Below are 20,842 nucleotides of genomic sequence, written 5' to 3'. Positions count from 1 at the left end.
GAGGGCGAGAGAGATCGAGGAAGGGGATGGAGAGCAGCAAAAGCAGCAGGAGAAAAGACGTTGCCCGAGAAGGCGTGGTGGCCGTAAGGCACAAAAGCGGGAGGCGTCTGGGGCCCAGATGGCGCTCCACGTATCGGTATGGGGGCCGAGGATGATACTGACGACAAGGGAGAGGGTTCAGCGGCGACTACCTCGGGCTCATTGAGCCAGCGGGACCCACATGCAGATGGGAATAGCTGCTCAGATGCGCAACAACGGTTGGCGTGCCGATTCCGTCAGCTCAAACGAGGACAGGGATGCCACTGTGCGACGCAGGAAGAGGCTGTCACCAGAGGATGCCCTCGTTGCTATTAAGACGGAAGAAATCAGAGAGAAGGACCACGGTACGCAACCACATGATTATAATCGCGTTGTCATCTGACTAACATATATCTACGCTCTAGCTCCCTCAAAGTCTGTCTTGAAACCGCCTAAGCTCGCGCCTTCTGCTTGGCAGTTGTACTTCACAGATTGGATCCAACGTCATCAGCAGACTAGCACGCGGAAGCTGAATGTTGCCCAGGCAGCCAAGGAAGCCGGTCAAGAGTACGCAGAGCTCAGCGCGGCAGAGAAGGAGGTAAGCCCTTCATCGCTACTGACTCTCTATTACATGGCTCATTGTTGATTCCCTGTAGCCTTACAAGCGCAAGTCTGCAGCTCTGAAGCAGGAGCGCGAGCGCCAGAACGCCGAGTATTTGAAGACGCTCACTCCTGACGATATCAAGAAAGAGAACGCCTTCCGTACCGCTCAGCGCAAAGCTGGCAAATCTCGCAGGAGCAATCTCAAGGACCCCAACGCGCCAAAGAAGCCTCTCAGCGCGTACTTCATGTTCCTGCAGCGTATACGCTCGGATCCCGCGCTCGTCCGTGAAGTCTTTGGTGATGAGCAGGAGACGACGAAGCAGAGCGTTCTTGCTGCCGCCAAATGGCGCGACATGTCGGACGATGAGCGGAAGGTGAGGGTTATCGCCTTGTACTTTCTCGAACTTGACCTAATGCCTATTGCGTGCAGCCTTTCTTGGCTCGGGCCGAACAGGAGAAGCTCGAATATGAGGCAGCGCGCAGGCTCTACGAGGAGGGCACTCCTGCCCTTGGCACTAACATCAACTTCAGCATCCTACCTTCTCAGTCGACCAACAGCCCTTTCGCCACGTTACGACCGATCAAGACTGAGTCGTTTGGATCCTTCACCTGAGAATTGAGGTGCATGCAGCCATGAACGCAGTGAGTTCGAGGCATGCTTGTATACCACTCCATACCCTTTCTTTCCGGATTTCGTCGGGTGTATACCTCTTCATATTTTATTCCCCGGGTTCCTCAGTCATTCTATCGTTACGACACCGGACTCACTCATGATTATGACGACACCCCAATTCCTGTATTGATAGTTCTCATCATCCCCTCTCATATGTTTCTGTACATGTGTAAGTTTTCATACCCTGTTATGACCACGTGTGCTGTTAGCACATACGATATGCACCAGACCATGTAGCTACTACCGAGATAGCTGTAGTTGGAACACCATTTTCTGATGAGGGGCACCGTCCTCCTCAAACTCCGGACCCTAACGAGTACATTATTTTGTAAGGCTTAACCGCATTGTACATAGGATTTTTCATACGTACTTCGTTAACGTAGCCATACCTCCAAGGAGGAGTTAATATCAGTATGTTGTATGTGTATTGACCGTATAGTCCTGGGTGACCTACTTTGCGTAAAAGGGCTTGACGGGTATCTGGGAATGGGCTATAATTTGGGCGGATTGGACGCCATCCTGCGATGCGGACTGCTCTACCCAAGCATGCAGAGCATGTACCAAGTCACGGCCAAATCGGTATTGTCGGTACTCCTTCAGGACAGCGAGCCTGCTTAGTTTGTACTTTCCGGGGGCCAGCTTTACGGCACGGATGGTACCGATTGGCGTCATTGAAGGAACGAGACGGAGCAGAATATGGGTTGCTCGGGGATCGGAGTCATACCTGTGTTCCGTGTAGCTGGAGCGAGTTTATTAACGGGACACGGGAATGACGCACTTGTCTACCTCATCGTCTATGGAGAAGCCCTGCTCGTGGATGAAGACGGCGATGCGGACGTCGATGCACTGCTTCTGGATCTCAGACCGCCGAGGATGGCCAGCTGGGGCGACGACAAGCTCGTGTGGCGGGCGATCTGGGACCTTGGACGTCAGACCTGGTTGTGTTCCGCGATCGCCCATGGATCGACTGTGTCAAACGAGTGCGGAAAGGGGGGCTCCCAATATAGAGGGCTCGCTGGGTGATGGTGGGACTGGGAAACGACTGGGAGGGGCGAGAGCAGTCTAACGCTAACCTTGTTTCAGTATCGTGCAGCTTTCCCCGGCTCGGGCCTTTCGGACGCTGGGGCACTGGCGTGTGGGTCGGGTTAGACCTTCGAGTACAGTACAAGCATGCGATCGCGGTTTTCGCGGTATGCGATAGTGAAACATGCTGAGCTAGTTGCATTGGTAGAGAAGAAAGTGTATTTGCTGACATAGCAAATCGGTGAGGCACTTATGCATCCTGGCAAGAGATGCGTCGGAGGAATATGTTCTCTTCGGACCATATGAGCGGAGGTGTCAAGGGTGCCGGGCCGATGCGGGCAGGACGCAAGTTGCCGAATCGGGCGACGGCAAAGAAGACCAAACGAATGACAAGGGACGGCAACATTTTCGCCCAGTCAGTCGGACAGCTTACTGGTGCTCTGGAGAGGTGAGCACCAAAGACACGTCCTCTGCATGGGCTAACAGACAATGCAGGCAGGCATAAGGTCCCATGTCCTCATGATAGAACCTCTGGCCTTTACTATCATAAACTCGACTCTCCGTCGCGCATCTCCATGTTCATCCGCTCTCAACCGTCTCATGGGTCCGCCCCCCCGCAAAGCACTCCCAAACGACTTCTTCATTCCGTGCGCTAGACCTTGGAAAGGAAAGGAGAAGGAGGATGACGCGTCGTCGCTCGATATGTGGCCAAAAGAGGGCGAACTTTCTGGGTCATATCCCACTCAACATCCGACCTGGGGCTGCAGTACGTCTACTTCTTCACGCGGCCATACTCGTTTGAGAAGCTGATGACGATCATGTAGGACGGAGGATGTTTACGATGGGCAAGCCCATACCTCAGCGGTCACGCGTCACCCGACATCACAGCCCTCACCGAATGTCACGTCGAAATATGACTTCGTATTCCTCTTCCGCCACCTCAAGTCAACTCGCTAGCTCATCTTCTACTCCTGAGCTAGCGGATCCCTACTCACGCTTCCAGGAGCTCATCGACTCTCCTGAACTCGACTTTGACTTGGAGGAGGCGTGGCTGGTATATAAGGCCGCAGTTGCGTCAAACTACCCCTCACCCAAGGAACTGCTCTCGTTTGCAGAACGTTACATACAGGCCGCGGAGGCTCAGTATCCGAACATACCTGACCTGGACGTTTTCCGACGTTCGGGCAAGAGGATGGAACAGTTACTTGCTGGCATACAGTCACATATAACTCAGTCATCCTCCATGGAACACTGGTCTTGTCTGATGGCTCAGGCATGCGCCCTTGGCGACAAAATGCATGATGCCGTTTCGCTCATAAATGACCTGAACCAAAACGTTAAACGCTGGGACCTTGCACGAATACGACCAATCATTGATGCCTATCTGTCCGTCCTCCTAGCGACACGACGGTACTATGGCAGCGCAGAGATCTTGGACGTTCTTGCAAACGGATGGCGCTTTCTTGGCTATTATCTCGTTCACACGCGTAACGTCCGTGGCACGCGATTTGACTTCCCAGACTTTCGCCAGAGAGTACTAAGCATACTTGTTGATATTGAAGATCCAGCCGCTGCCCTCCATTCGCGGCGCAATTGGCCCAAGGACATTCAACAAGGCCTAGGGCATGTTTTAACCCTTGCCTATTGCGAAGCGGATCTGGACAACGATGCATTTGCGACGTATGAAGCGCTCCAACGGCAGGATATCTCTCTTACTCTGGAAGCGCAGCTAGACCTTGTCAGGGTCTTTGTCCGGTCCGATTCTTTTGTTCGTGCCAACGCTTTGTACGACTCCATCGACATACCTCCCACCGACTTCTGGTACGACTTCTACTTGTCCACGGGTTTATACCTTTACGCACATCAAGGGAACGTGGAACAAGCAGAGAAAGCCTTTGCTGAACGCCAGCGACCCTCGAGTAGCGACAAGGCCATGCTCATGCAGTCCTATGCCGTCCAGGGTCAGGCCGAAAAAGTTGTTGAGCTTTTCCATCGGCTGTTCCCAGAAGGCACTCCTGCCCATGATGGACCCACTGCTATCCACTACACCATCCTTATGTACGCCCACGTCCAAGCAAGAGATCATGAAGGGTTCAACTACTGGCTGAAAGCGATGACGAGAGCTGGCATTCCCACAGACGATTATGTTTACAGTGTGGTTATCAAGAGTTTTGCACTTCGTGGCGAGGTCGATTCGGTGGCCACAGTGTTAGACCAGATGCGCACTTCTAACGTTCCTCCCAATCCTATGCACTACTCCGTCGCCATTGCCATGCTCGCTCGCCGACGAGACGCCGTGTCTGCTGAGGCTCTGTTCAAACGTGCTCTTCGGGAAGGGGTCGTTCCTGATCGTGTCATGGTTGGCGCGTTGATGAACGCTCATGTCGAGGCGGGTTCCTGGTTAGGTGTCATCCGAGCTTTCGACTACCTGAAATCATCTTCTGGCCCCCAGCTGCGTCTGTCTACCGACATCTACAACACCCTAATGAAGGCTTACGTGATGATCGGCGCGCCATTCAAGATCGTCTCTGAACTATTCCGTAAGCTTGAGCTTATGGGCGTTAGTCTTGATGGCTACAGCTACACCCTTCTCATCGTCTCCGCCTGCGATTCTGGGAAGATGGACATTGCGCTAGGTATTCTCCAGGAAATGGATGAACTCAAGGGCCGGTGGCGTCACAACCGTTACTTGGACGTGCTTGTGCTAAGCATTATCATGGCCGCCTATCTACGCGTCAAAGACCGGACAAGCGCAAAATCCGTGTTTGATCTCATGCAGCAGCGCGGTATTAAACCTCGTTCACAGACATTCTCCCACATCATACGAGCGTACGCCGAGGAGAACACGGAAGAGGGTATGAAGCTCGCAGAGGAATTCATCGGTGACATTCTTTCAGATGACCCAGCTAACAGCACGTGGATACGACCAGGCTCCCACACGGCGGCCTTGGAGCCTATCTTCCGTCCGCTCATGACGGTGTACGCTAAGGAAAGAAGACCAGAGGAAGTCGAGCGTCTGTTTCAGGAGATGCTCAACCAGGGTGGAGAACCTTCTCTGGCCACGCTCACCATCCTCATGGACGCATATCGCCTAGTCGACGATATTGACTCTGTAATTGCTATCTGGCCGCAGATATGGCAGCTTGCCCTCCGCTATTCAAATGTGGAATCGCTGTTTAGGGGCGACGCAACAAATCCCTCGGATCCGGTGAAGCGGCATGCAGACATTCTTTGCATCCCACTGACGATTTACATGGATGCGTTGTCCAAGGCCGGTCAGCACGCCATCGCGGCGGAGGCTTGGCACAAGGCACGCGTCCATGGCTTCGCACTCGACTCGCACAATTGGAACCATCTGGTTGTCGTCCTCATTCGCGCTGGTGAGGTCGAGAGGGCGTTCGAGGTGATCGAACGGGTCGTCATCCCCTACCAGCGCAAGACTCGTGAGGCACCAGACGACCGTGAGACAGAACCCGAGACGCCGCTCATATTCGATGTCAACCCCGTCACCGTTGACTCGCCAGCGTTCGACAACAAGATGCGCTCCACGAAACGCAGGGCTCACCGGGGTGGTTTGCACTCGCGAAAGCTCGCTCGCCACGCGATCGAGTTCGAGAAATCAAACGATTTCGCGCACCCGCTCCACATATTGCAGCATATCTCACCTGGGTGGCATACCTGGCGTCCACATAATGCTATCCTCCAACTGCTGTCCGCGGTCATTAAGCATCTGGAATCGGGGTACACCGTGCAGGCTGTCGAGCCATTCAACGAGCCGTCCACGGCGACCAAGGATGCCACCAAGGATGACCCTTCCGTCCAGGGACTTGCGGCTCAAGCGATGCTGAAGCGCATACACGAACAGTTTCCGGACACCGTGCGCGCCATCCTGGATTTCGAGCGTCGGATATACTACAAAGAGGCGAGCTCAAGGCGATCTTCGAGCTGGATCTAGAGGCATGCAACATGTTGTTGTTGTTATGGATACAGTGGGGCAGATCTCTCCACTCGAAGGATAATACAGCTGTATATCGGTCTACGGATGCAAATGGTGAACTTCCAGAGTCTGGCTCATTGCTCATGGTTCGGAGGATTCTGAAGACTCTTCAGAACCCCCGCGTTTGTCCTTGCGACTCTGCTTGCTTGATCCATGTCGGTTTCGCTGGGTCTCTATGTCAGCCGAGCTGGGTAGGCCGAGGCGCGGTCACGCACCAGTGGGAGCTTCTGCCCCTGGTTGCCGAACGCAATGGAGAGGGGAGTTGTATCTATAGGGTGTTGGGTTCGTTTTTACAGTAGAGCACATAGTTAAGGAAGAATAATACTTACCTGGCACTCCCGGAAATCGCTTCGCTGAATAGACCGTGAAGGTCTCCGTAAATGTTTGTGCAAGGACGGGTGAGACATCGGTGTGCACGCGAAGTGCCCCCGACTCAGGAGCAGGCGACCTGTTCATACTGTGAGCATAATTGCCTGATCTTTTGGAACGTTGTGGGGTGAAACGCATAAACTTACGCGCCGACGTTCATGAGGCGTAGGCGCAGCCGGAAGGTACCTTGATATAAAACAAGGTTCAGACGCGAATAGAATCAAAGGTCACGGTTTCACTCGCCTTCTGTACGGACCGACAGATCCTGGAAGAGAAAGAAAATGCCCGGCTTGTGTTGGTCGTCTACCAAACGACAGGCGTTGGCAGATAGTGGGCCAACGAGGGTGCGCGTATACGTATGCCTGGCTGATGGCGAGATATTAGCAGGAGGCGGCGTGGGGCTTTGAGGTGGATAATTGCCCTGGTAGTATGATGGCTGAGCGTATGCCGACGACGGACCGTACTCAGCCTGGCTTTCGTAGCCCATAGTGGGGGAGGACGCGTATTGATCGGGATACCTGCTCTGTGGGTGCGCTTGCTCTGGTGTGGATTGTTGCTGCGTGTGTGGCCAAGCTCCCGGTGCTGGTTCACGTGCATCGGGCTGTGAGGACGCCGAGCCATGGTGATGTCTTGGGTCTATCTCCGGCCCCCCAAAGGCAGCACCTTCTTGGCCGCCGACTGCACCTTGGTACTGGGACGATGCGCCGGGCCAGGTTCGGTAGGTACTGGCTGGCCCAGCTTGCCAACCTTCTCCCGGAGGTGACCCTGCGGCTGTTGACCGGGACGCACTGAATTATTTCAGACGGTGACGTGATTTCATTTAATGATAGCTAAAATTGCAGACATACCTCCAGCCGGTGGAAGAGTTTACCGGGGCGTTGTACGGTGCGATGGTCATCTGTTCGGGAACCGGTTGTCCTTGCTGAGCATAAGTATAGGTCGGACTGCCATAAGGCGGCTGAGGGTAAGAAGCTGAACGTGTGCTGGTCTGTAACCCATAAAGGTATGCGTTAGTTGGAGATGCGCCACAGGCAACGTGTTGCGAACCTGCTGTTCCACACTGGTCTGTTGATGGGACGAAGCCGATGCTGAGGAAGGGGAAGAAGGACTCGGATGTCCCCGGGAGGTATCGGACGCGTTGCTACTGCGTTTGCGAGGCTTGCCAGCGCTTGCTGGCATGTATCGCTCGTTGGAGGACGACGGGTGAAGGACGAGATTCATTTCTCGCTTACCGTCCGCTGACCAGAGGTCGACGGTCACTAGGAAAAATGAGCAGTCGAGGTCACTGGGTGGGAAATTGAATTCCGGAGTGAGAGGATGGTGTATGTGTAAAGGTCGACCACATACTCGGGTTCAATCAGGGTGTTGTCTTCCCTATGTACAATCATCTTGGCTACCGCGGCAGGCGCGAGAGGCCTGCGGTCCTAAGGAGGAGAGCAAATTCGTCAGGGACAGTAAAATTCACGACAGAAAGGATTTACGTACTTTGTCACCGAATCCGCACATCCGGGCTCGAAGGGGCTGCTGGGCCACAGTCAGCGTGTAGTATCTGTTGACAGGGAGGTCAGGGGGGGCACTAGGGGACGCGTAGAGGAGAATGGGCGGGCTGACTTATGGTTCATCCATGACCCCCAGCGCTGAGTAGGGTCTGCTGAAGGCTGGAAAGGCTGGGAGGTTGACGTGTCCAGGTTGGCGTGTTGTTTTTGAATCATAGGCCGGGTGGGGAGGGGGGAACCGTGACCGGGAGCACTTGAAGTAGTAGCTCGGTTTTGAGGATATAGAGTTGTATTGTATAGTTCGGTGAGTTGGGAATCAGATAAGATAAGTTCTCACGTCGAGAAGCTGGTGGACAAAATGGGGTAGGAGGCGCAGAGATGCTGGAGGACGAAATGGATACCTGCATGAGAAGAAGTCAGACAAAGCGGCCGAGGGCATCCTCCGTACGAGATGCACAAAACTTGCGGATCTCAGCCACCTTGCTCTAATTACACGCACGCGTGGCCTGGACGTATTTCGGTACAACCGTATGCACACAGATTCGAAGATGTCGATGAGCGCTAGAAACAGCTCCGGGTCAGGATGAGAGAAGAGCCTTAACATCTTACGGCATGAGAGGCACAGCAAACGGCTACCCCCCGCCTCGGCGCCGACTGTCCCGCGACCGCGACGAGTTACAGTTGATTAGCGTGATATCATCCACGTCGTCCGTCCCGACACACGCGAGCGTGTACAGTGACGGAGCTCTTTTTTGCAATTTCAGCCCCCGCGCACCCCAGACGTGGGCATATATATGTCCGATCCTGGCACTGGCAACCTCCTCCGATCCCGTGGACAGCTCTTGCATGTTGCATCTCGTTCCGTGCACCGCATAGACGGCTCGCGGCACGCTGCGACGACGCGTCTGAGTGTGACAGAACTCTGTTCCTCTTGACCTTGTAACTCTATTGCCCGATTTCCTCATATCTGATAACCATGGCCCGACATCAGCAGGCATCAGCCTGAGAAACGTTCTCCCTCCATGAGTGATACGATCAGAGCCCCCCTCCACGCGGTCTTCGAAATCGTTGCAGGCTCTCGCGAGGCAATCCCTTCGCTCGGTCGTCGCTTTGACACAACTCACCCGCATCTGCGTCCGGAAATCTCCCGGTTCACGGCTAAAGTAGTAAATTTGGGTAGTCCAATAGCCTCAGTCGATGCTCAATACTCAATATTCAATGCTCCCGGAGACCAACTGAAGACATGAAAGATGCGGCTTATTACTACTGCGCGTTCCTCTCCACCCCAATTTCCAATCCTCGAAGCTCGAAGGATCAATCCACTTTATGCACTGTTCTTGACGCCATGGCATATGAAGGCTTCGCAATATACAACGCCGCATCGCTAGCATTTCTTTGAACCATGATGTATATTGATGACATTAGCAAGGGGTTTGCCCACTCAGATTCACAGCTTTCCCACGACATCCACGCTTGACGCGCTGGCCAGCGCACACAATGTTTATGTTTACAACTTGCTTCTCTTACACCGAGACTACTAGCCCATTACAAGCATGGATCAGGCTGCTGCAAAGAAGACGTTGCAAGAACTAATTAAACGCGATGACCTAGACAACAAGGTCTGTGTGGATTGTGCCAGCCCCAACCCTCAGTGGGCTTCTGGTCTGTGTCGTGTCATTTCCTGGGACACCACGCCCTCACTCTGATCTCTTCTTTAACTAACTTTCCTCCTCAGTCAGCTTCGCAATCCTTCTCTGCTTGCAATGCGCAGGCGTACACAGGGGTTTCGGGGTTCACGTCAGGTGAGCTCTGATATGACTTCTTCCGTAAGGAAGTCTTGACCCAAGTACCGTCCTCCAGCTTTGTGAGATCAGTCTCGATGGACGTTTGGCAGCCAGAACAAATCAAACGCATGCAGGTGCCCCTCATACCTTTCCTAAGTTATTCGCGATCTGAGTTTCATATCCGTGGTCAGCTGGGAGGAAACAAGCCGTTTAAACAATTCATGCAGTCATACACGCCCGCTGACCAGGGAGGGTACAAGGAAGGAATGAGCTCCTCTGATCAATATCACTGCTGGGCCGCCGCGCAGTACCGCCAAAAAGTAATAGTCCCGTCTCTCGGCGAGATCGCAGTACTAACCTTATGCGGTCTCTAGTTGGATGCCATGTTGGCCGATAAGCCGTGGAGTTCGTCGCCCCCTCCGGCAGACTTCTCTCATCCAGGTAGCGGTGCCTCCACTCCTGGGCGGCCTTCCTCTGCTCAGGGGCTCAGAAAGTCTCGTGCCTCAGCACGAAACGCGGCAGGCAGCTCCCTCCGCGAGCAATCCGGGTCCCCAGCCTCTTTTGAAGCGTCCCCCCGCGGAACGCCAGATTTATCCAAGACCGACCAAAAGTCAGCGAACGAAGCTTACTTTGCCAACATGGGGCAGACGAACGCCTCCAGGCCCGTAGATCTTCCGCCATCTCAAGGGGGTCGATACCAAGGTTTCGGTAACAGTCCATCTCCCCCGCCAGCGTCCCAACATCCTTCCTTCGGCCTTTCTTCTATGGCTGCACCAAGCCTGTCGGACTTCCAAGAGGATCCCGCCGCTGCATTGAGCAAAGGATGGTCTTTACTCTCAGCGGCGGTCACAGGTGCCTCTCGCGTGGTTTCCGAAAATGTGCTGCAGCCTGGGATGGAACGTGCCATGGATCCTTCTTTGCACGCGAGCATGCGCGGCTATATCTCCGAGGCTGGACGTTTCGCAAATGGCGCCGGCCGTTTTGCCAACGATTGGTCCAAGAGTCAGTTGGGTGTGGACGTCGCCGACCACGTGGGAGGTGTGATGGGTTCGGTGAGAGATCGTGTGGGAGGGAGTCATCAGGAGGCAGGCTACACCTCGCTGGGCCACGGAGAAAGCCCAGCTACATACCACGACGATACGGATTCGTTCTTTTCGGAGTATACCGATCAGCGTCGTTCCGAGCCTCAGTCAAGCACACCCCAACCCAGCAAAGCACCTGCGCCCAGCACACAGGCTAAGAAGGATGACGGCTGGGATGACTGGGAAGACTTCTAGAGTGTATACCCATGGTTCTGATTTTGCGTGTTGTACACCTTCTGTACAAATGTTGTGTGTAGTGTATGTAGCGGTGAAGTAATTAGCCCCTGACGCGAGTTAGCCGGAACATACTTCGGCTACAGACCCGTACAGAGCTCCGGCCGTGCCCCCCAACTTGTTGAGCTTAGCCAAATCGCAAAGCCGCAACGTCCACCTCACCAACTCTGTCCAGCTCCAATCGTCCAAGTGCTCTGTCGTAAGAAACGCTCGTCACTATGTGGACCGCTTCAAGACATCTTGCACGTCGCAATATGCGTCGCGTACCACGCATACACGCTCAATATCATGCTTCCGTACTTCCTTCCCTAATCTCTACCGCCTCCCCAGAGTTCAAGGCCAAGGCAGAGGCGATGGACAGCCTTGTAGCTGATCTAGAGGCAAAGGCGGCTCAAGCACGTCTTGGGGGAGGCCAGAAGGCTGCAGACCGCATGCGGAGCAAAGGGAAGAAGCTCCCCCGCGAGCGGTAAGGACAGGCGCGTCACTCGGAATGTGGTCACTAACCAGCCGGAAGGTTGTCATTGCTTCTGGACCCGCATACACCCTTCTTGGAGCTGTCTTCTCTGGCTGCACATGAAGTATACGCCGGGGAGACGATTCCAGGAGCTGGCATGATCACGGGTATTGGAAGGATCTCGGGGCGGGAGTGCATGGTCGTCGTGAACGACGCGACTGTTAAGGGAGGCTCTTACTATCCGCTTACTGTATGTTCCGTTGTTGTGTCTTCGAGTGTAATTTCACTCTCTGCGTAGGTGAAGAAGCATCTTCGTGCCCAGGAGATTGCGAGAGAAAACGGATTGCCTTGCGTCTATGTTGGTATGTGAGAGATGCAATGCTCATGGCACTTCACTCAATTCCGTTGCTTTAACGTTCAACAGTTGAGTCTGGTGGCGCCGCTCTGCCTCACCAAGCCAATGTGCGACAATATTTGCCATCTTCTAGTTTTACAATGTGGTAAATGTGTGGACAGGTATTCCCGGACAAGGAGCACTTTGGTCGGATTTTCTACAACATGGTGTGTAGTTCCCTTTATCGTGTAAATGGAAAGGTTTAACGAGTGACTTGGCAGGCCCAAATGTCCGCGCTGGGAATTCCTCAGATAGCCATTGTGCACGGTATCTCAGTGGCTGGTGAGCTCGCTCATGAAAAAGGCAATGGAACGTGTGGTGACTATGATTGCAGGCGGAGCATATGTTCCGGCGATGGCGGATGAGAACATCATTGTCCGTGAGCAAGGACGTATCTTCCTCGCAGGCCCACCACTCGTGAAAGCGGCCACCGGAGAGGAAGTAGATGAAGAGACGTTGGGTGGTGGCCAGATGCACTCTAGCGAGAGCGGTGTAACCGATCACCTAGCTCGAGATGACGAACACGCCATTGCTATTGCCCGGGGAATCGTCGGGGACCTCGGCGCCGCCGGCGCAAAGCCGGGTGTGGTACGCTTGTTCATTTTAAATTATTTCCCCCGCCCAGCGCTAACAAATTGTCCTACTCAGCCCTCGGCGAAGTCAGAGAATCCCTTGTATCCCGCTTCTGAGCTCCACGGAATAGTGGGAACTGACTTGCGCCAAGCATTTGACATGCGTGATGTAATCGCTCGCGTCGTCGACGGGAGTCGGTTCAGGGAATTCAAGAAGGAGTATGGCCCAACCATGGTCACTGTGAGCAACCATATGGCGCTTCGCCATTGGTTCTTTTTTAATCGTACTGTTTCAGGGGTTTGCACATATACATGGGTACCAAGTTGGCATCGTAGCCAATAACGGCATCTTGTTCTCGCCTTCGGCATTGAAGGCCACTCATTTCATTGAACTTTGCTCGCAGCGGCAGATACCGCTTCTTTTCATGGTCAATGTCACGGGTAGGTCATGTCAATTTGGTGGCGCTCTTGCTGGTTCCTTTCATTTAACCATATTTGTAGGCTACATGGTAGGTTCAAAAGCGGAAAAGGGCGGCATTGCGAAAGATGGCGCGAAGATGGTCCGGGCCGTTGCGTGCGCGGATGTTCCCAAGTTGACTGTAATTGTGGGTGGCAGCTTTGGTGCTGGCAATTATGGTAAGCCTTGACTCATCGACGCGGGTTCACTATTTGATGGATTAACGTTTTGCTGCCAGGCATGGCTGGTCGAGCTGTATGTGCAGTTTCGAGTATTTTTATCGCCTTCTCACGAGTTTTCAGTATTCACCGAGGTTCCTTTGGATGTGGCCGGTGAGAACATCCGATCGTCGTATCCTTCGCGGACATAACTTAATATTCTAGAATGCGAAAGTCTCGGTGATGGGGTCTGGACAGCTCTCGCAGGTGATGACCTCAGTGTCCAAGTATGTCTAGATTCCCTCCCAGAAGTCTAGTACTATGGCATTCAACTTCTTACTCAGGGACCCTAAACAACACGCCTCGCTCAAGGATGAAATCGAGGCACAGTCCACGGCGTTGTATTCGACGGCCCGGCTTTGGGATGATGGAATCATTAAACCAACGGATACCCGTGATGTCGTGGGCTTGGGGCTCGCTCTCGCAGCTCGGGAGCGCAACCACCGAGGACGCAACGGTGGCTCGACTACATGGGATGGTGAAGGCCGAGGCTATGGTGTATTTAGGATGTAGACTAGATATGTACGAATGACAATTGACGATCATTGCAAGAGGACGCTACATTTATTGGCCAGTGACGATCCTGCCCCTGTCGGCAATTACATTCCGCACGTGGCGACGCGTGCCAAACCTCCTCGGCCATGCTACTAGTTGACGTAAACAATCAAGGAAACAAATCTAATATTAGCACAGAACGTTGGTCCTTTACACCATCCAGTACGACAACTCGCGCTCAAGCATTCCGTGATACTGGGCTCTCTGAGGCAGGGCAGCGTATTGACATGCTCGAAGACGCTTCCTTTCGTCGACTCTCACTAGAAACGCGTGCAAAGCTTAGGTCAACTCAGATCCTGACATCACTCCCCCAGATTGTTTCCGAGCTTTTGCAGAACTCGCTCGATGCCCAGGCTACTCGCATCGAAATAGGTGTGGATTGCGAGGAATGGGGCTGTTGGGTACGGGATGATGGTTCTGGAATCTCCAAAAATGACCTAGGCAGTCTGGCAAAACCATCCGACGACCAGAGACGTTATGGTTAGTAGCAAACTTTCCTCACCTTTTCGGAGCCCTGAACGGACAAGGAAGGCACTTCAAAGGTTTATGATCCATCTTCCATGGACCACGTCTCGACCTTTGGTTTCCGGGGTGAAGGTAACGCACGCGATCCTACGCCGGGTCCGACCTGCATTAAATCATCATTTAGCGTTATCTTCCGCGGCTGAGCTATGCTGTGTGGAAATAGCCTCGCGGACCGCAAGGTCGCGAGAAAGCCACTCCATTATACTAAAGGTGTGCGGCACATTCCGCTCGTAGCAAATGAATGCCCTTTGTGATCGTAGATTCAAGGGAGGAAAGTCCCTTTATTTTGGTCCGTCCATACGGTGGAAAAGAGAAGGGCATGGCACCGTCGCCTGCATTCGAGACGCTTTCTTTAATGTCCGTACATTCCGCGATGTGGAGGCTTTGCTAAACTTACCATTGCGGCGGCAAAACAGTTGCCTATCCGTCGCATGTCCCATCCCCCATCTCACAAAACGTTGGACCTCATACGGCAAGACATTGAGACATACGCCTTAGTATCTCCAAACGTGTCTTTCTCATTGGAAGATACGAGCAAAACGCGGCAGCCGGGAAGTAGCAAGGGTCACCTGCTCCGTATACCCAAGGTGAGTAAGATCTTGCACCGGCCGGCTGACTGACGGCAACGGGTCCATACGTTAATAAACTCGCCAGACGCAATCGAGTTTGCATGCTTTCCGTCATTTATATGGCCGTGCTCTCACCGAGGTTAGGGCGGTTTCCTTGTTTGCATATCTTGTGCCTATTTAGTCTCAACGCAAGCTTAGCATGCAGAGGTCATCGACACAGAAGCAGGAGGCATGAGAATTGAGGGCTTCATTAGCCTGACTGGTGCTTATTCAAAGGTAAGGGCGTGGGTCCCTCCTGCCCGAAAGTCATCGCTACCATACCGTTGGAACTAGGCGCATCAGTATCTGTGTGAGTGCCCAGTCCCCTGGAGCATTTTCATATGCACATATACGGTCCAGATATCAACAGACACCCGATTGAATTCTGCGACCTTCATCGGACTATTGACCTCGAGTTCTCTACTAGCTCCTTTGCGAAACATGTAAAGTCCATTTGTCACGACTCTGAAGCATTATTTTTACACGCAGGCACGCAGGCATATAGCGAAGAAGGCGAGAGTTCCAGCCGTCCCGGTACGAGGTTGCAGAATTCAGTAAGCGGTACCGAGACTGACTGCTTTTTGTATATGTAAAATTTTAGATACCCGACGCTCTCCACGCAAAGGAGAAAAAAGGCCTGCATACGTTCTGAACTTAATCGTTGACCCTAAGCATATTGATAACTGCCTCGAACCTGCGAAGACTTCAGTTGCCCTTGAGGTGGGCGCAAGCGGTCTAATCAATTATATTTATTAGAGAATCTGACGGCTTTAAACTCAGAACAAGAATCAAGCTTCATCCTTTTTGTCTTCCGCCATCCGCGCGTTCTTGGTTCGGCATGGCTTCTCGAGACGTACCGTCGCTACCGAGGCCGACAGACTAGAAACCCTATCCCCTCGAAAAAGACGAAAATTAGAGCCAGGACCCAGCAGGCAACCCGTTAACCTGGATGAAGACAGCTCACAGGGCAATCCCGGCGAGAAAACCCTGTACATCAGTGGACCTGTTAGTGGGCTCTTCTCGATAATCTCTTTCTCTTGGCTGACCTGATTAAGGGAGGGGGCTACGACCATGACACTCAACACACCACATGGACAGACCCGATAACCCGCGAAGTTTTTGCCGTAGATTGTCGAACGGGAAATTCATACCCCCGAGAGCGAGATATGCGTCCAATGAATTCCAGCATTGATGACCGGCCGATGCTAAACAAACCTCTGCTACCCTCCGAGTCTGAAGGCGGCGCCGACCATGAAAGTTGTAAAGCTATGCCCCAGTGGCTAAAAGATGCTCTTAACGTATGTTATCAATTATTGAAGGCAGCACTTAGACTGAGCTGGATTTAGTTCAACGATACATATGGCATGGGGGAGTCTCATATACCTTCTGCAAAGCCAATTGAGGACCTTTGGTCCAACACCCCTCGCGAACCATCCGGGATGTGGCAGAATCCACGCTCGGCGCGCCGGACACCACCCGGTACCCACACGATTATGACGTTGGGGAGATTCGATAAGAAAGGGATCGCAAATGCAGAAGTCGTCAAGCAAGTTGACCAAAAATTCATTGCATGTCTCATCGACTCCAGTGAGGAATCGCTTCAAAGTCGGTCTCTGGTTCTGCTTGACCAACATGCTGCCGATGAACGGATACGCGTAGAACGTTATCTCAAAGAATTATGCTTAGGATTTCTCAGACGGCCACCCTATGAGCAAGGCGTCGAAACTGAAACGCTGGAGCCGGCAAGACCTGTCCTTCTGACCCTCCAGGAAGCGTCTTGGCTACACGCGAACTCTGGCTTTCGATCAGTTTTTCGTTCATGGGGGTTTGAAGTATTATTATCTGATAAAGATCCTGAGGACGATGAACAGTCTCACGCGGACGCGTATACCCAGGTTCGCATTCGGACTCTCCCTCAGGTGATCAGCGAAAAGGTAGCATTCTTCAAATACGAAAGTGTATTGAAGTTCTAACAGTTGCTATGTTAAAGCTAAAAACTGGGCACGAATTACAAGAATTTGTCAAGGGCTACTTGGCTAAATTGCACAATGAGGAGCTTCATGGGCTGGACTCAATGCCTAGGAAAGAGTCTGGAGAAACGACGGACGACTGGTTGAAGGCGTTACGATGGTGTCCCCGCGAGCTTATCGAGCTCATTAACTCTAAGGCTTGCCGAGGTGCGCTCCTTCTTTCTTTTCCGATTACTTATCTGACAGATATTGCGACTAGGGGCAATCATGTTCAACGACCGGTTGAATCACGAGCAATGTCAGCGGTTGGTCAGACAGCTCGCAGAGACCATCTTCCCGTTTCAATGCGCGCATGGAAGGTATTTGGACCTTTCCGCAGACGTGAATAGGCACGCAATGACTTTATTCAACTTCTAGACCGTCCATTGTGCCTTTGGCCGATTTGAGCTCCGGATGTCCACGGTCTACAGTGCCGCCTGTACCCTGGGAAGAGTTCAACATAGCCTAAGAGCTGGAGAAGATTGCTATCCACTCAACGACTGTTGGCTGACGAACAACTGACGGAAGCCTGGAGCAAGCACAAGCGATGGAGCACTGCTTTATGCGATAGGTATCATTTGACGAGGAGACGGTGTGGTTGCCAACGCCCCTGGAATCTAACATTTTTGCGGTGTGCCAATGTGCTGTTACCGCCCTTTTCATCTGAAAGTGGTGTGTCGCGTGACGTCAATAGGCGGGAAGGACCGAAGGCCTGTTTAGGGGGCGACGTCATCCTAGTGGGGCGATGAGTATATAAGCCCATACCCCGCCAACCTTTGCCTTAAGACACACATCGCGTTATCGCCTGCACCATCTTCGAACAAATCCTTTTACACATAACCAGCAACTCGTTTCATCACAATGGTCAAGGCCCTTACGAAAGTCGTCTACAAGCCCGACACCCAGTCAACCGATGAATTCATCGCCATCGTTAACCCCGCTGAGGTGAGCCGTTCTTGGAAAGCTACTCACCACGATGCTTACGGCGGTGACGATGGCGCTCGTAGTACAAGAAATGGAAAGAAGGTATGTGTTGTCTCATGGCATGTTGTCTCATAGATTGCTGATCAGCTGGTTTAGACAAGTAAAACTTGACCCCGCATTTGTTGCTGAATACCTCTGATCGCTTTTCCTCACCCAGGAGCATCGCTCTCTCTGAAGTCGTAGACTGTGAGTTCCTACACTAATACACTAATGCAATTATGGACATCATCTCATCTTGCCGATTAGCGTTTGACGTCTTCCACTCGAACCAGGGATCGCAAGGTCTCCTCGGTAAACCCTCGAATCAACAACTTGACACTGTCTTTGGCACGCACAAGGACGTTGATGTCATTATGCAAGTGCTTGAGAAGGGCAGGGAGCAAGCAAGCGAGGGCTTTGGCTCAGGCATGTTCAACCCCAACCAGACAAGAGGAAGTGCTGTTGTGGACAGCAGGGGTAGAGGCCTCACTGGCATTTAACGGACTTGTCGATCGGAAGAGAACCGCAGTGTAGTGATAACAATTGTACTTCATACCGCATAATCGCTTTCACGCCTCCGGCGCCTCATGCAAGCAATTTACGGGACCGAGATTTCTAAGAGTTCTGACAAGCCAATATGCCTTGTTTCCTGCGATAAATGTTATATGTAGATGAATCAATGAAGCCTAAACTACGTTAAGAACTTAGGCCACTACTGCTGTCCTGCGCTCTCTGCCCACTCTCGACTGCCCATTTGCACAAGCCGAGAGCATGCCCGTGCGAATGCAAAAACCTCTTCGTCTCCTGTGAACATGGAACTAGCTCCAACTGTGTCGCTCGAGAGTCCCTATGATCGCGTTTAAGAAAGAGTACTCTTTAGCGCCAAACTAAACCTACCAAGTCATCCATTACGCTTCGCATATGATCTGTGACCTGTGACTTATCTTTCGCTTCGTCAGAAAAGACTTGGTATATTGGGACCTCGGATGAAATGAAGAGTTTTGTCTGATGTATGCGTTAGGACTGGCGGGATGGGTTATAGAAGAAAGCTGGCTCACTTTGCTCTCGTAGCAAGCTAATGTAAAACAACACCATGAGCGATGCTATAATATTAATCTAACATGTATATTGAATTGACGCACCGTCTATAAATGTGATAAATCTGCGAGCCATATCCTTGCTACTGAGGTTCATCTTCGGGACGTCGAGCACGAAGACAGTGGGGAACTGCTTCGTGACTTCAAGATAGTCGGCAGCGCTAAGAGGCTTCCCGCAGAGATCCGTGAATGAAAACTTCGCCACTTTACTTGTGCTTTCGGGGACAAGCAGGGTACGTCCCCAGATCGTGAGTTTCCTGTTCGAAATGACGGAATCCGTGTCATCCTCTGAGGTAATCGAAGTGAAAATCTTATTGATTTCAGTACGATTTTCTGGGGTGAGGGGATGGTAATATACGTGCGAAAGTGCACGGGGTATACGTCTATAGTCTTTTCATGCAAGGGAAGGTGAACAAGTGTAGAAGCCTCTTTTGCAAGAGTACATACCAGTTCCTGAATCTAAATCAGTAACCTCGAACCGGGTCTTCAATAATTCTATGGCTGGGACAAATGAGGAACGTTGTATTCCGTTCTTGTAAAGATCGTCAGGATGACGGCTGAAATGGCGTCGTCAAGTTGAGCGAGGAAGTAACGATGCGGGCATGAAACTTACTTAGAGGTTAGGACGCAAACAACGCCATAGCTCATTAGGGACTCAAGTAGACGACGCAAGATCATCGCATCTGCGATGTCAGTCACCTTTGGACGGCATTGAGCAGGAGGAGATGAATTCCTTGGTGTAGCTTACCTGGAACTCGTCAAAGCACAAAATATATGCCTCGTTGGCCAGATCTCTTGCTACGGGTATTATTGGATCGCCGCCCTTGTAGCCCATCGCAGCTTTCGCCGCGTGAAGTCGCTTATGGACGTCAATCATGAATGCATGGAAGTGCACTCTTCGTTTCCGGGTGATAGAGGATGGCAAAGTTTGGTAAAACAAGTCCATGAGCATGGTCTTGCCAGTGCCGACATCGCCATACAGGTAGAGACCCTTGGGTACCTGCCCTAGTGGTAAAGGCTCAGGTTGCGTGCCCCGCGAGAAAAGTTTGGAGAACTAGGAGATACGATCAATTCAAGTCTATAACATGATGTGAGTCGGGTATTACAAGAGAGCCAGAGGCAGCAGGTTCGGGTATTGGTGGTGGTTTATAGGTCATGAGCTGCTCGTGGAAATGCTGTAACTTCCCGATGATGCGGACCTGGTGGTCATCGCCACGAAGGACACCAGATTCTACGAGTTTAGTGTAATGTTGTAACGGCGAGTCCGAGACTATCAGGGGATAGACAATAAGCGTTTCGGTTAGTCAATAAGAAGAGTAGTGTACTTCGATCGGTCGTGGAAACACTACCAGCATGGGAATTCCGGAGTGAAGGTGCTTCTGTAAAGGCGGCGGAGCGCTCCACTGACGCGACCGTAGAGTTGAAGGCTTTGTGCTGTCTGATAGAGGCTGTAGTAGCCTGTGGTGGGTGCACCAAACGCATCCGAGGTCGTGCAGACGATAGGAGTCTCTGACGCTGAGTGAGGAGCCGAGGGTGTATAGATACTGCCCTCATGTCAGATTAGAGAGGATTAGACTTTGTGAGCAGGCTAGAAGGCGAAGATTAATGTCGAACAGAGGTGGATATGGCAGCAGGACGGGAAAGAGTGACCGACGCTGCTGTGTGACGACTCTGTAAGCTCGGGAGGGGGGACGAGACTGAATTGGCCGCC

General features: G+C 52.4%; 9 protein-coding genes across 9 annotated transcripts; 6 read left to right on the top strand and 3 right to left on the bottom strand.

Moving 5' to 3' along the window:
• Positions 1 to 220: 220 nt before the first annotated feature.
• CONPUDRAFT_153166 (HMG-box) lies at positions 221 to 1,234 on the top strand (the record flags this gene model as incomplete). The annotated part of the gene is made up of 4 exons (XM_007769810.1): positions 221 to 383; positions 444 to 616; positions 675 to 995; positions 1,052 to 1,234. The coding sequence occupies 4 exons, from the start codon at positions 221 to 223 to the stop codon at positions 1,232 to 1,234; spliced, it is 840 nt and encodes a 279-aa protein (XP_007768000.1).
• Positions 1,235 to 1,534: 300 nt separating this feature from the next.
• Positions 1,535 to 2,254, bottom strand: CONPUDRAFT_54556 (uncharacterized protein; the record flags this gene model as incomplete). Its single annotated transcript, XM_007769209.1, has 4 exons — positions 1,535 to 1,603; positions 1,665 to 1,683; positions 1,749 to 2,018; positions 2,073 to 2,254. The coding sequence occupies 4 exons, from the start codon at positions 2,252 to 2,254 to the stop codon at positions 1,535 to 1,537; spliced, it is 540 nt and encodes a 179-aa protein (XP_007767399.1).
• A 556-nt stretch (positions 2,255 to 2,810) lies between these two features.
• CONPUDRAFT_103265 (uncharacterized protein) lies at positions 2,811 to 6,618 on the top strand. The gene is made up of 2 exons (XM_007769809.1): positions 2,811 to 3,083; positions 3,142 to 6,618. Exons 1-2 carry the CDS (start codon positions 2,837 to 2,839, stop codon positions 6,270 to 6,272), a joined length of 3,378 nt encoding a protein of 1,125 aa, XP_007767999.1. The 5' UTR covers positions 2,811 to 2,836; the 3' UTR covers positions 6,273 to 6,618.
• Positions 6,619 to 6,839: 221 nt separating this feature from the next.
• On the bottom strand, positions 6,840 to 8,395 carry CONPUDRAFT_72552 (uncharacterized protein; the record flags this gene model as incomplete). The annotated part of the gene is made up of 7 exons (XM_007769318.1): positions 6,840 to 6,869; positions 6,940 to 7,471; positions 7,532 to 7,671; positions 7,731 to 7,968; positions 8,031 to 8,107; positions 8,169 to 8,232; positions 8,295 to 8,395. 7 exons carry the CDS (start codon positions 8,393 to 8,395, stop codon positions 6,840 to 6,842), a joined length of 1,182 nt encoding a protein of 393 aa, XP_007767508.1.
• Positions 8,396 to 9,709: 1,314 nt separating this feature from the next.
• On the top strand, positions 9,710 to 11,365 carry CONPUDRAFT_103258 (ArfGap-domain-containing protein). Its single transcript, XM_007769808.1, has 5 exons — positions 9,710 to 9,841; positions 9,915 to 9,981; positions 10,040 to 10,097; positions 10,155 to 10,283; positions 10,338 to 11,365. Exons 1-5 carry the CDS (start codon positions 9,733 to 9,735, stop codon positions 11,238 to 11,240), a joined length of 1,266 nt encoding a protein of 421 aa, XP_007767998.1. The 5' UTR covers positions 9,710 to 9,732; the 3' UTR covers positions 11,241 to 11,365.
• Positions 11,366 to 11,533: 168 nt separating this feature from the next.
• Positions 11,534 to 13,887, top strand: CONPUDRAFT_54312 (carboxyl transferase; the record flags this gene model as incomplete). The annotated part of the gene is made up of 14 exons (XM_007769189.1): positions 11,534 to 11,745; positions 11,794 to 11,983; positions 12,032 to 12,095; positions 12,158 to 12,195; positions 12,250 to 12,294; positions 12,349 to 12,409; positions 12,462 to 12,715; positions 12,776 to 12,940; positions 12,996 to 13,140; positions 13,201 to 13,335; positions 13,395 to 13,411; positions 13,459 to 13,488; positions 13,540 to 13,601; positions 13,659 to 13,887. The coding sequence occupies 14 exons, from the start codon at positions 11,534 to 11,536 to the stop codon at positions 13,885 to 13,887; spliced, it is 1,647 nt and encodes a 548-aa protein (XP_007767379.1).
• A 269-nt stretch (positions 13,888 to 14,156) lies between these two features.
• CONPUDRAFT_89709 (uncharacterized protein) lies at positions 14,157 to 17,540 on the top strand (the record flags this gene model as incomplete). The annotated part of the gene is made up of 14 exons (XM_007769807.1): positions 14,157 to 14,409; positions 14,461 to 14,526; positions 14,579 to 14,664; positions 14,722 to 14,811; positions 14,871 to 15,041; positions 15,395 to 15,518; positions 15,664 to 15,782; positions 15,843 to 15,915; positions 15,946 to 16,059; positions 16,122 to 16,360; positions 16,457 to 16,996; positions 17,053 to 17,239; positions 17,292 to 17,391; positions 17,450 to 17,540. The coding sequence occupies 14 exons, from the start codon at positions 14,157 to 14,159 to the stop codon at positions 17,538 to 17,540; spliced, it is 2,253 nt and encodes a 750-aa protein (XP_007767997.1).
• A 392-nt stretch (positions 17,541 to 17,932) lies between these two features.
• Positions 17,933 to 18,534, top strand: CONPUDRAFT_54585 (DUF1960-domain-containing protein; the record flags this gene model as incomplete). The annotated part of the gene is made up of 4 exons (XM_007769214.1): positions 17,933 to 18,016; positions 18,079 to 18,101; positions 18,213 to 18,241; positions 18,302 to 18,534. The coding sequence occupies 4 exons, from the start codon at positions 17,933 to 17,935 to the stop codon at positions 18,532 to 18,534; spliced, it is 369 nt and encodes a 122-aa protein (XP_007767404.1).
• Positions 18,535 to 18,746: 212 nt separating this feature from the next.
• CONPUDRAFT_153159 (AFG1-like ATPase) lies at positions 18,747 to 20,613 on the bottom strand (the record flags this gene model as incomplete). Its single annotated transcript, XM_007769806.1, has 9 exons — positions 18,747 to 18,881; positions 18,932 to 19,039; positions 19,093 to 19,109; positions 19,177 to 19,521; positions 19,579 to 19,688; positions 19,745 to 19,830; positions 19,880 to 20,185; positions 20,238 to 20,401; positions 20,457 to 20,613. 9 exons carry the CDS (start codon positions 20,611 to 20,613, stop codon positions 18,747 to 18,749), a joined length of 1,428 nt encoding a protein of 475 aa, XP_007767996.1.
• Positions 20,614 to 20,842: the final 229 nt, after the last annotated feature.

Source organism: Coniophora puteana (genome assembly GCF_000271625.1).
Source record: "Coniophora puteana RWD-64-598 SS2 unplaced genomic scaffold CONPUscaffold_5, whole genome shotgun sequence".
NCBI classification, from domain to species: Eukaryota; Fungi; Basidiomycota; class Agaricomycetes; order Boletales; family Coniophoraceae; genus Coniophora; species Coniophora puteana.
Note: the sequence above shows the minus strand (reverse complement) of the source record. Positions and strands in the feature narration are given on the sequence as shown.